This window comes from Rousettus aegyptiacus, unplaced genomic scaffold (assembly GCF_014176215.1).
Source record: "Rousettus aegyptiacus isolate mRouAeg1 unplaced genomic scaffold, mRouAeg1.p scaffold_m13_p_2, whole genome shotgun sequence".
NCBI classification, from domain to species: Eukaryota; Metazoa; Chordata; class Mammalia; order Chiroptera; family Pteropodidae; genus Rousettus; species Rousettus aegyptiacus.
This window is the reverse complement of record NW_023416295.1, coordinates 171,005,729-171,020,202: the sequence shown is the minus strand read 5'-3', so window position 1 is coordinate 171,020,202 and position 14,474 is coordinate 171,005,729. Positions and strand designations below refer to the sequence as shown.

The 14,474-nt window shown below is 54.3% G+C and overlaps 1 protein-coding gene across 3 annotated transcripts in view; it reads right to left on the bottom strand.

The window, feature by feature from the left end:
* Positions 1-14,474, bottom strand: part of CACNA1I (calcium voltage-gated channel subunit alpha1 I) — a 101,552-nt gene that overhangs the window by 42,685 nt on the left and 44,393 nt on the right. For all 3 annotated transcript variants that reach the window (XM_016126455.2, XM_016126454.2, XM_016126458.2), the window contains one exon: positions 3,571-3,730. In XM_016126455.2, coding sequence (XP_015981941.2) covers positions 3,571-3,730 — 160 coding nt within the window. The remainder of the gene's footprint in view (positions 1-3,570; positions 3,731-14,474) is intronic.

Genomic DNA, 14,474 nt, shown 5'->3' with positions numbered 1-14,474 from the left:
AGGAGCAGAAAGAGACTTGGGACACCACAGAGCACAGGGACAAACCCACGTGTGAAAGAGGATGTAGTATATTAGGGAGACGACTTTCCAGACCCATGGGGGACAGAGGGACCAGACGATAAATGGGGTTGGTACAATTGCTACTCATTTGAAAAATAATAAAGATAGATCCCTACCTCGCACCATACACACAAATAAACTTCCTAAGAGGAATGTAATTTTCTCATTATTAATTGTTTCTATTGATGTCATATTGAAAGTAGTACTATTACGGATACATGAGGTTAAGTAACATATACAATTTTAAAAAACAAACTTCCAGTGGGTTACGAAGCATAAATGTAACAAACATAACCACATGACTATCACCAGAAAATAGGGAATATTTTTGTGAACTCACGATATGTAGGGCCTTCCTGGATAAGACACACAAAATTCAAATTCTACAAAGGAAAACGTCAAGCTTGACTCTACACAAATGTAAAACTTCTGTGAGACAAAAGGCAGCGTACAAACTAACAAGACAAGTAACAAATTGGGATAAAGCAGAGGGAGGTAAATTTTTCTGAAAAAAAGCCAGATAGAAAATAGCGTTTTCCAGACCATATGACCTCTGTGCCAATTACTTAACTTTGCCATTGTAACATGAAAACAATCATAGGAAACAGGTAAGTGAATGAGCATGGCTATGTTCCAATAAAACTTCATTTACAAAAACAGTCCACAGTTTGCTATTCCCTGAGATAAAGTATTTGTAACATACAAAATAGATAAAAGATAAGTATCTAGCATATTAAAATCTGTGCTTAAAAAAAAACACACACATGAAGGGGGAAGAAAAAAAGGACAAAAAGCAAGCAAAAAAAAATCGTAGAAGAAATAAAAATAGCCAGTATATAAGAAGAGATGCTCACCTCCCTAATAACAGTGAAATGCAAACAAAAATAACGCTGAGGTCATTCTACATCCATCCTGGGCACTGTGAGTTCCCCTGGGTAGACGTATGCTGGCGACCAGGAGAAGCAGGTGTCCCCTCTCCTGCTGCCCCAGGCCCTGCCTCAGGGCCAACCTCTTCCGAATGACTGACATAAATGTAGGTCCCCCTCCCTCAGGCTAAACTTCATTAAGCTGCACATGCAATAGTTATGCTCGCTACCAAATGTAATTTATATCTCAACCAAAAAAAAAGTATAAAAATATGTACATTGACTTTGGCTGGCAATTATGAGTCCAGCCATCGATCGCACGTGCATACAAAGACTGCGTGTATACACCACGTGCCCCGTAGCTTTGTGTGTAAAAGCAGAAACCTGGAAACCACGCAAGATCCATCGGTAGGGCCTGGCTAGATGAACCGTGGTTCATCTGTAGAATGAGAAACACTGATGTGAAAACACGCTCAAGACACATTGCCAAAGCAATTCGCATTTTTAAAACCTGCGGGGTGTAAACGGTCGTGCGTGTGCATGTTAATGCCTAGACAGGATCTCAAGGAAGGGGCCAGGCACCTTGCAGAGGACAACAGACCTGCTCGGGTTCCAGGCCCTGCCGCTCCTAACTGGGCGACATTGTCCTGACCCTGTGCTTGTAGAGAACCTTCGAGCCCACCATTGGGGTCTCTCCACGGGCTTAGGTGCCGGCGGGATGCTGTGAGCACACTCACTGGGCAGTCACAGCAGGCTCCAGGGTCAGGGAGCCCCGGGTTCTGATTCTAGCTCTGACCTTGCCAAACTTGCTCTGCAGCAGGATTCTCCTCTCTTAGCCTCAGTTTCTCTCCATGAGATCAAAAGTGAAACATTACCTCCAGCACACCTGTCACACAGGAGCACTAAACTAGCCTAGAGAGGCCCAACAACCAAGTAAATAAACTCACAAGTAAGGCCATTTCAGACAGAGAGAGTGCCAAGAAGAAAATCAAGCAGGATCATGCAAGAGTGTCTGGGGGAGTGGGAAGACCTCCAGGAGGAGGTGATATTGGGACGAAGCTAGGACAATAAGAATGGGGTGGCTAGGGAAAGATCCGTGTGGGACAGAGGGTCTGATGTGCCCCAAACCCCCAAAGCTAAGATGGAGAGCTCATGCCTGTACACCTCTTTCTTCGAAGGCCATACCAGGAGAAGCAGGTGCCTCCTCTCCAGCTGCAACAGGCCCTGCCTCAGTGCCAACCTCTTCCAAATGATTGACACAAGCGTATGGCCCCCCCCACACACACAGGGCCCCACTGTGCCCCAGAGTCCCTTCCACAACCTTCGCCCGGCTTCATCTCCACAACAGCCAGTCAGGCCATGAGGGAGAAAGCTCAGCCACCCCTGTGCAGCGTCCCCAGGCCTCATGCAGCCATCCTCGGTCCATGAAAGTCACTCAGTGGTTGCATCTGTGACCAGCTCCCAGCCCGGGCTCTCCCAGAGGGCAGGAGCTCCATCCTCAGCTGCGTCCTCAGCACTGAGCACTGAACACGGGCTTGGTGAGAGCAGTCACTTGGGTGCATTTGTCGAATGAAAAGATGAATGAAAATGCTCCCTGAGTCTGTGTCCCCGGGGCCTGGCACACCGCTGGCATGCACTATCGCATCTGACGACAGGACACTCGTGTGCACAGACATCCGTACGTACACCCGAGACGCTGCTGATTCCTCACCACTGGGACTCTGTAGATGTCAAGCTCTTCAGACAACTCAGCCCAGCTCCTCCGAGACCCAAAGCTTGATTTCTGTTTAAACAGCTTCTAACAATCACTTCTCTGAGGAGTAGCCCAAAACTCTGCTTTTAGACACCAAAAGGCCGAGTGCGAGCTGACCTGCTCCTGATGAGTCAGTCATTAACAGGGAGGGAGGGAGGTCTGCGCTGCAGAAAACCAGCTTCCCTGCCGGCTCTTGAGCTTTTCTGCCTTCCTGCTGCCTGTTGACATCACTTCCGCTTGGGTCTCAACTGCCCTTTTCCTTCCTATCCGGCCTCATTCTATCACTGACCCTTGAACAACGAGAGCTCAGGGGCGCTGACTGCTGTGCAGCTAGAAATCTACCTGTAACTCTTGACTCCCCCAAAATTTAACTACTAATAACCTCTGTTGACTGGCAGCCTCGCCAGTAATATAAACAGTTGATTGACTCGTATTTTGTGTGTGTATTAGATACTGTGGTCTTACAATAACGTACGCTAAAGAAAATGTTATTAAGAAAATCATAAGGTTCATCTGTGAGTTTTTTCAAATTGTTGCACATCTCCAAACATTTTTCCAGCTTATTTATTGAAAAAGACCCACGTGTAAGCGGACCCACGCGGTTCAGGTTTGTGTTGTTCAAAGTTCGACTGTACTTTGCTCCTTCCACTCAGTTGGCCCCGATTCCCAATTATCAAGTAAGGTAAACCTGTGTATTAAGTAAGAATCGCTAGGAGCTGAATGCGCATCTGAGGGCCTCTTTCAGACCGGGACTTTGAGACACCAGTTTTGAGAGCTCAGAGGCCTTCTGTGCTCATGTTAGTGCCCAGCCGTTCACGGGAGACCCACCACCCGGGGACCTGCCCAGGGAAAGCTGGCTGGGAGCTGCCCGCGTGACGGGGCTGCACTCACATGGTGAAGTTCTCCTCCAGGAAGCAGCGGTTACGCAGCAGGCCAGCCCAGAGCTGCACCCCGATAATGCCGAAGATGAAGAAGACAAAGAAGCAGAGCAGGAGGACATTCCCCAGCATGGGCAGCGTGTCCAGCAGCAGGTTCACCAGGATCCGCATACCTGGGCAGGGGAAGGGCGAAGGGATGGTCAGAACGGAGAGGGGCGGGGGAGAGCGGGGTCAGAGGAGCAGCTAGGAGCAGTGGGAGGAGAGGTGGGGACACACAGGCCAGGCCTGCTCATCTGCCCCTCCACCCAGAGGCTGTGGAAATGGCTCTGAGCCCCACCACGCTTCCGCTAGATTGTGGATGAAAAAGCAGACATTTAGGGAGCACCTGCTATGTGCCAAGTACTCTTCTGGGTAATGCATAGATATAACCTCCTTCTGTCTTCATGACAACTCTGTGAGGCTGATAATATTACCCCTATTTTATAGAAGAGGCAACTGGAGACTCACAGAACTGAAGTTAGTTGCCCAGGTCGCACAGCTAGAAAGTGGCAAGGTCTGGATTTAAACCAGGTGTCCTGACACCCAGGGCCTGGCACAAAGGCTGGCTCATCCCGCTGTGCCCAGCATCCATCCAGGATGGGCACAGCAGGTGCCTAAAGAATGTGTCCTGAATGCCCTTCATCTCCAGGGAAGTGAGAAGTCCCCTGAGCAAGCCAGTACCATCTAGAACCACCCTGCTGACCCAGCCCACTATGTGAAGGAACCAGGGAGAGCCATCTACAGAGAGACATGGCCTGGGAGGGACTCGGATCTGGCTTGATGTCAGGAGAAGAGGCCTTTTCCCTTCCCGAGAAATAGCTGCGAGCAACCAGCCAAGCCAGTAGCAAAAAGAGGAGAATATGGGGAAATGGGAATGGGGACAGGAGTCCCCTGTGAGGGTGACAGGGTGACCTGGGGGGAACTCTAGGCAGGCATAGGAAGGGGAACAGAATGTGTTAGTCATGTGCTGGAGGAGCCACGCATCCTGAAACCCAGCAGGCAGAGAACACCTGTGGAAGCACATAGCCTCTAACCTAGAGATCCCAATTCAAATCCTGCCCTGCTGGCCTGGGGGACCTTGGGCCAGTCCCTCTTGGAGGTTGAGGCCCCTCACCAAAGGGGCCCAAGAAGGCAGCAGCCACCCTGCAAATGTTCTCTCTCTAGGGCCACACCTAACTCTCAGCAAACCCTGGGGCTCCCATCCCACAGAGAAAACAGAGGAGCTCAGTTTCCGGCCCCATCCCCCACGCTCACCCTTCACATCTGTCTCCCCATTCCTCCCTTCTCTCCACTCCTGACCGCCTACGCCCTCCATGCCCTCTCTCCACAGGCTCAGTGCCCCCCTTCCCACCCCCACCTGTGAAATTGACATGCTTCCCAAGTCTAGGTGATGTCATCCACTGGAGGGACTTCAGTAACTATCTGTGTGTCACCCACCCCTTCCTGACTCCCCACGTGGAGATTCAGCCTCTCCAGTCTGGAGAATCCACCGGAATGCAAGCCCCAGGCAGGTGAGCCACTCTTTGCCCTGCCGCCTTTCCCAGTCCTATGAAAAAGGCACCACTCCCCTACTCCGGTACCTGTGGTTTGGGTGGGCTGACATGGAGATCATGTGACCTAGGCCTGGCCAATCAGCATATTCTATTCCCTGAGCCCCAGGGTTGGTCCGGAATGGGCATGTGATCCCAGCCAGAGCCAATGAAAAGTCAGCCCTGAGACTTCTGCTGGAACTACGGGGGGAAAATGCTCTCTTTCTGTAGAGGTTGCAAGCTGAGAAGAGTTAAGCCTGGAGCTGCTGGGGCCATCTTGCCTCGGGAGGGCAGTGTCTGCCTGAGGTTGAAGCCAGCCCAGGGAAAACAGAGCCCAGGACAGATAAAGGGCAATTCCTGACAGCAGCCACTCTCTGGAACATATCTGGGCATGTCGCCACCACACATGAAAATCTCTGAGCTTCTCATCACCTACAGAAGATAGGGTTTGTGAACCCCTGGCTGGGGAATAGGTCCCTGGAAGCACTGCAGGTCGTCCATGAACCTTATGAAATCGCTATGTAAGACGCAGGCATGATGCCATGAATCTTTCTGGGGAGAAGGTCCACTCAACTGTCTGTGGCCCCAAATATGGTCATGAGCTGGCAGATCACCCTTAATTGCACAACCTCCCAAGAATAAACACTGCCTACCTCTCCAGCTAGCTTCATCCATCTCTCTCTGTCTCTCTGTCTCTCTGTCTCTGTCTCTCTCTCCCCCCTCCCTTTTTCCTCCCTCCCTCCTCACCAATTTGCACCCTATGCCTAACCATGCCAAATTATTCGAAGTTCCCTAAATATACCATGGGATTTCGCACCTCCACACTTTTACTCATGTTATCTTCTCTTTCTGAAATATCCTTCCATCTCTCTTGTGCTTGGAAAACCCCTATTCAGCCACCACGACCTATCTGAAGCTCTATTTTCTCTCTGTGAAGACCTCCCATACCATTTCTCATTCCATCCGAGGTAGAGTTCATCCCTCTCTCTTCTGCTCTGGGTGGTCTCAGCACCTTCAACCTACAGTAGGCTGCTGTGCACAGTTGTTCAGGTTACGTACTGCACAACCTCGGAGGCCCCATCAATATCTAGCCCTAGTGTATAGTTGTCTGTTTACCTTCCTGTCTTTTCCACTGGGCTGTAAGCTCTCGGGGACAGGGCCTGTGTCTGAGTCACCTCAGTGTTCCCAGAACTCAGCAGGTCCTGGCCCGGGACAGAGGCTCAGCTAACGTTTGTTGAATGACAACTTATAAAGCATGACGTGATAAGTTATGGGGAGAGAGTGGAAGAAAGGAGAGGGGAGGATGGAAAGATTGTGATAAAGGGAACAGTGGCCCTGTTCAGATTTGTATTTACTCCAGGGGTGATGCTGAGGTGGTTATTAACAAGGGTGATTATTTGGGATTTGCATCATGAGCTCTGTGTGAAGTGATTTCCAAATCAATAATTAATGACTATCCCCAACCTCCCTCCCCACAAAACTAGGTCAGCCGCCTCTCAGGAAAAGCAGTGGGGCTCCCTTGAAGGTTGCTGCCTCCAACTGAGAGCAGGTTAGGGGGAGTGAGGGCCCAATACCCCACTCCCTACACCCGTCTCCCATCAGGCTAGCCAGGGGGCATGCAGAGGAGGGCAGCCAGGAAGCAAAACAGGTGCCCTATGATCCATCCGACTGTTAAGTCAGTCAGTGCAGGCCTTTCTGCTGCCCCATCAGTCATTCATTCATCAAACACTTATCGACACTGCTGCATGCCAGGCACAGTGCTGGCCACATGAGGGATCCGAGGATGAACGAGTCCTGTTTTCACTCCCTCAGAGCTTGCAGACTAGCAGCAGGGGGACAGGGGACCACAGCGTTGGGGAAAAGAGCCCTGCCTGGAGGACCGGGGGCAGCTCTGGGCACGTTCCTGGAAGGACTGACTTGAGCTGGGCCCTGCAGATGACAGGAGCTTGTGGCAAAGACACAGAGGTGTGACCGTTCAGAGAGTACACCAGGCCATGCCAAGGGCCGAAGGAGTGCGGGCCTCTGTCCTGGGTGACTGGTCAGAAAGAACCCTCGGCAAAGCCCGGATGGGCTCTGGGCTTTAAACAAGAAGGTGCAATGCTGGAGGCCACGCCTGAGGCCAGAGGCAAGCACAGAGGGCCAGGTGGCCACTGCAAGGAGGGCCCGGACCAGAAAGGCCTCGGGGAGGCGGCTCAGCACAATCCTGCCTGGCTGCTCGCGGCTGCTCCCCTGGGCCCGGCTTTTGTTGCTCAATTAATTACATTTCCCTTGTTCTCTGGGATATTAAAATTCTGAAAGGCTCCTGAAAACCTGCCTGGTCGGCTTCCCTGAATGGCAGCTGGATCCCTCCCCCTTTCCTACACCCCTCTGCCGAGCTGGGCCCAGCTCACGTTGAGATCCTCTCTGGAGCCCAGGGAGTCCCAGAGCCACAGAGCCGAGGCATAATTAGCTGATTTGGGACTCAGAATGAATTCATCACTTCGGTGCCAGGGAAAGGGAGCCACGGGATTAGGGAGTCGGGGAGGACCCCTCGAGACCCCAGCTAATCCTCCTTCTATGCCCACGGTCACGTGATTAGCCGAGGTGAGTTGGACAGTGCTGCCCTGCCCTCGGCTTCCTTGGCGCTGGACACAGAAGGTGAAGCAGAGAGGAGAGAAAAACAAAAACACAGAGAGACAAAGAGAAAAGTAAAACAGAGACAGAAAAAAAAAAGAGACAGAGAACAGAGACAGAGAAAAAGAGGAACAGACAGGGACAGAGAGGCTGCTTTCAAGACCTGTCACCATCTGCTTCAGACCACTCATGTCCCGCCACACCTTTCCCCAGCCAAGCCCTCCTCCTCCAGGCAGTCTTCTCTGATTCTCACCCCCCTAGTTATCCAGGAAGCCCTTGGTTCCGCTCTCTTAGTAAGACAGTCCTGGCCTGCAGCCTGGCCTAGGGGCCAGCCAGGCCTTGAAGGGCACAGTCTGCAGGCAGCTCCATGAGCGTGGTTGAGGGCCCTGCTCCCCCCACTACCCCTGCTAAGAAGCAGAGACCCCAGGATGTCCAATGAAGCCCTTATCCTTGCAAATACCCAGAGCACCGACTCAGGACAGAATATCTTGGTCTTGGTCCTGGCTGGGCAGCTTCAAGGCAGAGCTTGCCCTCTCTGGGCCCCAGTGGCCTCGTCTTCAGAAGAGGACAGTAGTTAGCGTCCACCCAGACTCTCAGGAACACCTCGGGGCAAGGATACCTCAGAAGTGAGAGCCCCCTGAAGTCAGAAGCTGCCAGCAGCTCATCTACAGGGAAAGTGCAAACCCTTATCCCACCTCCACCCCCTCCCTGCTCACAAGCCCCTACTATCTGGCCCCAGCCTGTCTCCCCAGCCTCGCCCCCTCTGCCATGCCATGCCTGAACCTGCTGCTCCACCCAGGCTGGCAGGTGCCCAGCATCCCCGCTCTGCCCCCCACATACGCGGCCCTCCCCCACTCTCTGCCACAGGGTTCCCGTTACTATTGTGCTGCCCTGGGGACAATTTCCCAAGGCAGGAGGGGGTCCGTGCTGGTGTGACCCAGCCAGACAGACTCGCTTCCTCTTCCTGCTCTGGGTCACCTCCGGGCCCCCTGCACACCCTCAGAAGGCCATCTCTCCTTGTTTATACTCCAGCTGAGTGAGTGGTCACCTCTCCTGGTCCCCGGGCTGGGCTGGCACCCCCGCAATGACCTGCCACAGCCTCATCCTCCCTCCGTCACAGCACTTACTACACTGCCAGCTTTTATCAGTTCACAGCTCGGCCTCCCCTGTAAGCCAGGAGGGCCCCACGTGCAAGGCCCAGGAGGGGTGCTCTGCACCCTCCAATCCAGCCTAGGGCCTGGCATGGGGTGGCCCCTCTGAGGACGGCAGCTTGAACGAATAAAGGAGGGAGGGATGAGTGGATGGATCCATTACACAAACGTTTAGTGAGGAAGGACCTACTGTGTGCCAGGCACCATTCTAGGCTCTAGATGCATCAGTTGAAAATCTAAGATATATCAGTTAAAAAAAAAAAAAAAAAGACAAACAAAGCCCCCCGCTCCTGCTCTCACGGAGCAAACATTCCTGGTACTAGAAAGACACAGGCAGAAAACAATAAACACAATAAATAAGTACATTTCCCTGTTTGTGGGCTGCTAAGTGTTCCTTTAAAAAGAAGTGGGCTAGGGGGAGGGGTGGGAAGTGCCAGGTTGGGGCAGGGGTCAGGTGGGTATAACACGGGACCGGGAAAGGCCTCACTGGCGAGATGACGTAGGGCAGAGGCTCGAGGGAGGTGAGGCTGTGTGCTCGTCTGGAGAACAGCTCTCCAGGCAGAGGGAGCGGCCAGGGCCGAGGCCCGGAGGCAGGAGTGAGCCAGGCACAGGCCGGGAGTGACCAGGAGGCCAGTGCGGCTGGAAGGAAGCGGGCACGGGCCGGAAACCCTGCAGGTCAGCACAAGGGGCCGCTCCCATTCCTGAGTTGTGGGCAGAAGACAGCCGAGGTCTGAGGAGTCTGGAAGGGTTGCTCTGGCTGCGAGGCTGCGAGGCGACCCATGACCCGTTAGGAAACACCACCTGCAGGACTGTGTACAAATGCCCATGTGTGACCCCAGCACGTACGCACACCTCTCTGGCCTATGGGCTCTGGGGCCAGGAGAGTGACAGTGGCCATTTGGTGGCTGAAGGCAGCCCCTGCCCTTCCCTGGGGCAGAAATGGGGAATGCCGAGGGTGAGGTCCAGGAGAGGTGTGGCCCCGGCCCTCCCCACGCCCCCCTTCCCCGCCTCTGCCCCAGGAGAGGCCTTAGGTTTCTCCCCAAGGCCATTATGCTGATGCCCCAACCTTTTTAGCACCAGGGACCGGTGCTCCTATGAGAGTCTAACGCCTGATGATCTGAGGCTGAGCTGAGGCGGTGATGCTGGCGCTGGGGAGCACCTGCACATACAGATGAAGCTTCGCTTGCTTATGAGACGCTCACCTCCTGCTGTACAACCCAGTTCCTAACAGGCCACGGACTGGTACCAGTCTACTGCCCGGGGGATTGGGGACCTCTGCCCTCAGGTGTGCGTCTGGCCCCTGCCCCACTGAAGGTCCTAAACCCACTGTGGCCCAAAGATCTATTCGTTCTTTAATGACCTGCCTCCCCCTACTCTGTGAAGCCTCCTCAGAGTACAAGGTGACCCTTGTCCTCGGCCCTTGCTACCTCCATTTAAGCATGTGTCCCCTGGCCTATAGCCCCTAGTTCACGTGACCGCCTTCAGGGAAAGGGCTCAATCTTCTCCATGACTCCACATTTGACCTAAGGCCTGGCCCAGCAGCCCCTCAGAGGATGCTACTTTGGATGAATGAATGAATGAATGAATGAATAACGGCCCACTCTTGATCTGCTGTCTCATCTGGGAATCATTAGCCCCTGATTTGTATGGTAAACCTGACCCTGGGGAGAGGGGAAGGGGTGCTGCCTTCACCCTGCCCCCATCCCCCAGCATTTCTCTTTCACAGTCCTGACAGCTCCTTCCTGTTCCTGAGTCAGGTTCTCACCAGATGTTCTGGCCAGATGTTCTCCCACCCCCATCTCTTCCAGGAAGGCAGCGGCCCTGGGGGAATCAGGCCCCTCCACTCCTTCCCTCCCTTCCTTCCCCACGGGGGCTGCCAGGCCTTTCTCCCACAGGGCCCCTTTTGGGTGCCAAGGACAGACGGCCTGAAGTCCAAGGTGTGCCTGGGGTCACAGTCTCCTTCAGCTGCCTCCAGGCTCCAAGTAAACACACACGCTAATCAAAAACAGATTTTCTCATCAAGTTCTGTTTCAGGGTGAGTCTCCCAGCACCCTTTCCAGTAGGTGCTCCCCCGAGTGGAGCCCAAGAAGGAATCCTAGGGCCTCCCTCCTCTACTCTCGGCATGGCTAGCCTGACCAGCATCTGGCCCAGCCTGGCCCTGGCAGAAAAGGCCAGAGCAGGCCTGGGTTTCAAGGGCCAGGAGCTAGCGTGAGTCTGGGGCCCCTCGGTCTGATACCCGAAGGAAGGCCCCGTGCCTCCAGAGCCATGTTGTTCTGAGACGTCTTCTAAAACCAAGAGTCTAGGATTCTGCAGCTGGATAATTCACGAGATTCTCTGTGATTCTCAACAAGGCTAATTCCAAGATCCCAGGATCCTGAGACTCCCACACTATCAACGTGTGGTGGGGGCACCCTCACTGGGTATGGTTGGCTGTTCCACAGTCTGGCAATGAGGGGCTGGGGAAACTGAGGCACGAGAAGTGGAGCCAAGCCACTGGACAAGATGCTGGGAGCGGACCCTGGTCTAACTGCCCTGGACGCTGCAGTCTACGGCCCCAGAACTGCAGCCCTTTCTCGTGAGGAAAGCCGGGATGGGGCTTCGCTGTGCACCTGTTCTCCACCTGGGGCTTTTCTACTTTGACCTGGATGTGGGCAGGGGTCCCTCCTGATGCCCTGCAGATGGGGGTCAGTGGCCGAGGTGCCCACGTGCTGAGAGGAGAGGAGGAATGTTGTGAAAAAGAGTCCAAACCTCTGGGGTTGTACAAGCACAGGTTCAAATCCGAGCTCTTCCCCTGGCCAGGCATGTGGCCTTGGGCAGCGGACTCAAGCTCTCTGCCTCCGTTTCCCCATCTGTGAAGTGGGCATCCCAGTGGAGCTGACATGCTGGGGCTGTTGTGAAGACGAAATGATACGGCCCGTGGAAAGCACCATGACAGGTTCGCCATAGGCACCTGATAAATTTTGGTCATGTATCATTATTAGTACCTCCCCAGAAGAGGTGGGAAGTCACCTCCGGCACCCCCTGACCTGCAGTCCTCTGCCCAGCCACGCTGCCGTCAAGCTGGCTCCTCCTTGCCACCTTTGCACGTGCAGGTCGTCCGCCAGGAACGCCCGCTCCAACCCTCTGTGCTGGGCGAGCGTCCTCCAGAACCAGCCTCTGCGCAGGCGTCCTGATGCGCCCCCTCCATCCCCAGCGCTCCCAGCACCTCCTCGTGAGAGAAGCACCTGTAAACCACTCAGTGCTTATGCTAAACTCTTTACACACATTACGGCATTACATCTTACAAAACCGAATGGAAATTGGTGTTCTTAACCCCATTTTATCATTGGGAAAATGGAGGCCCAGAGAGGAGCGTGGCTTGTCCAGGGTCCCACAGCGGGCGAGTGGAAGGATGAGACCCTGGCCCCATCAGTGCGGAGCACATCTCTGGTGTTTGGTCCTGCAGCTGGGGCCTGACAGTGGCCTTCCCCACACGCGGTCAGCTCGGCTGTCCTGTCCGTGGGCCCTGCCCGGGGAGCACACTCTCCACCTCTCCATACTGTCCCATCCCGGGCCCCTGCAAGAGGTGAGTTCTTGCAAACCAGGGATGATGGCTAGATGGGGCTCGGGGGCAGGGGCAGTGGCCCAGGTCAAGCTCAGCATCTCCCCCAGCTGCCCCTCAGCTCCCAGGGCATCTGTCCCACCCCCTCCCACGGCTGAGGTGGGGTGCACCGTGGCCAGGTGCAGATGTGGGCCAGCAGCTTAGACTCAGCTGGCTCAGGCCCTAGCGGCGACTGCCCTAGTTTCTCACTGGAGGGGAAAAAAAAAAAAAAAAACATTTTTCATATTTAAATGGCTTGGCCAGCGGGCTTTGGGAAGCACGGCAGTGGCTTAAGGGGCGCACAGGCTGGGCCAGGCCTGGAGTCGATCGGTGCCCAGAGGAGTCACTTTTAAAGATAATTCAGCCCCTTCTTGCCAAAGCCCAGAAAGGTCTAGTGACTTATGAAAGGTCACACAGCGAGGAACCAAACCCAGCCTCCTGACTCACAGTCTGGGCATCCTGCCGCCCTCCCCAGCCTTCTCCCTGCTGACCTCTTCCCTTCATCCATCAATGGTTCAGTGGCCAGGACAGAGACCTACAAGGCTGGGTTGGAAGGACATGGTTTACGGGGACAGGTTTTTCAGGTCCCCCACCCATCCCAGACAAAGTCGAAAATCACGCATTTAATCCAGTCGCTCCTCCCATTTTGTGCAAGTAGAGAAACTGAGGCCCAGAGACACTAAGGGACTTTGCAGGTCACACAGCAGGCCCCTGGCAGGGCTGAGAACCAGAACTTGCATTCCCTGACAACCCGACTCAGTCTTCCTGGTCATTGGCATTTTTAAACTTCTTTTGAAATTGCAGGCGGCCACCCCACTCTCCACAGCTTTGTAACTAATAACCTATAATTTGACTTTGTCTATTCCCAACTCTCCAGCCTGCCATCTAGTGGCGAAATTGAAAGCTACGGGCTATTGTTGAATGAGTCCCAGGGCAGGAGCAGCTCTAAAGATAAAAGGGAGGATGTGAACCGTTAAAGGAGAAAATCTAGGGAAAAAAGGAGACGATTAACCAACCCCTCTCTAGGGGGCACTTCAGAGAGCCTGTGTCCCCTGTTTCATTCATCCCCTACGCACCTGTGGGCAGAGGACGTGGCACGTGGGGACAAAGCTGCCCCTCCCGTAAATGGGCAGCTGGATCTGCTCTAACCACCTGAGGCTCCTGTTGTGTTACTCAGAATATGAACGGAGCTTTGCGCCCCTTTCCAGGGGGAGTGCTGGGCAGTTTCTAAGTCGGGGGAGGGGTGCAGTGGTTGGATTTTGGATCCCACAGGGTTCTCGTTCCCAATACTCCCGCGCCCCAAGTTCTCAGGGTAAGATTTGCTTGTCAGCTGAGAGATGGAATGAATCAGCGCAGAGCAGGAAACAAGAACTCCCAACTCAGGCCGCCTATTAGCGGGAAGGAGGCCCCTGAGGAAGGACCCAGAGCCCTCTCTGGGCTCTCTGGTCCCAGCAGCCTCCGAAATTGGAGCCTCCAGGGGCTCGGGGCTCATCCCTGCCCTTCTCTAGAGAACCAGGCAGGCTGGCACTGGGGACCTGGAAGTGACCTCCACAGCCAAGAGCAGCTTAATGAGCTCCTCGCACAGCAGGAGAGAGAGGAGGGGGAGAACAGACACAGGTACCCACACGCCCCTCATGTGTGCACATGTCACATGTGCACACGCACGTACAAGCGCACACACCTCCCATGCGCGCACACCTCCCATGTGCACACCCTCAGACTAAGCAGCTTCTTTTCGCGCCTTGCTCACCATGACAGCCGCCTCTCTCCAAGGAACCTTGCCCCTGAAAAGCCAGACTCCCCACCATGCTGCAGTCCGAGTTCTTTTGGGACTCAGAGGTGACAGGGCCACCCTCTGACTTCTTCAGGCCCAAACATTGACCCATGAGCCACGGGGAAGCAGGGCCCACATCTGTCCCGTCACTGAGGGGTCCCGTGCCGGTACAGGCCTGGCACTGGGAAGTGCTAGTCAGTCTCTCTGGGTGAATGGGCATCTGGATAGGCC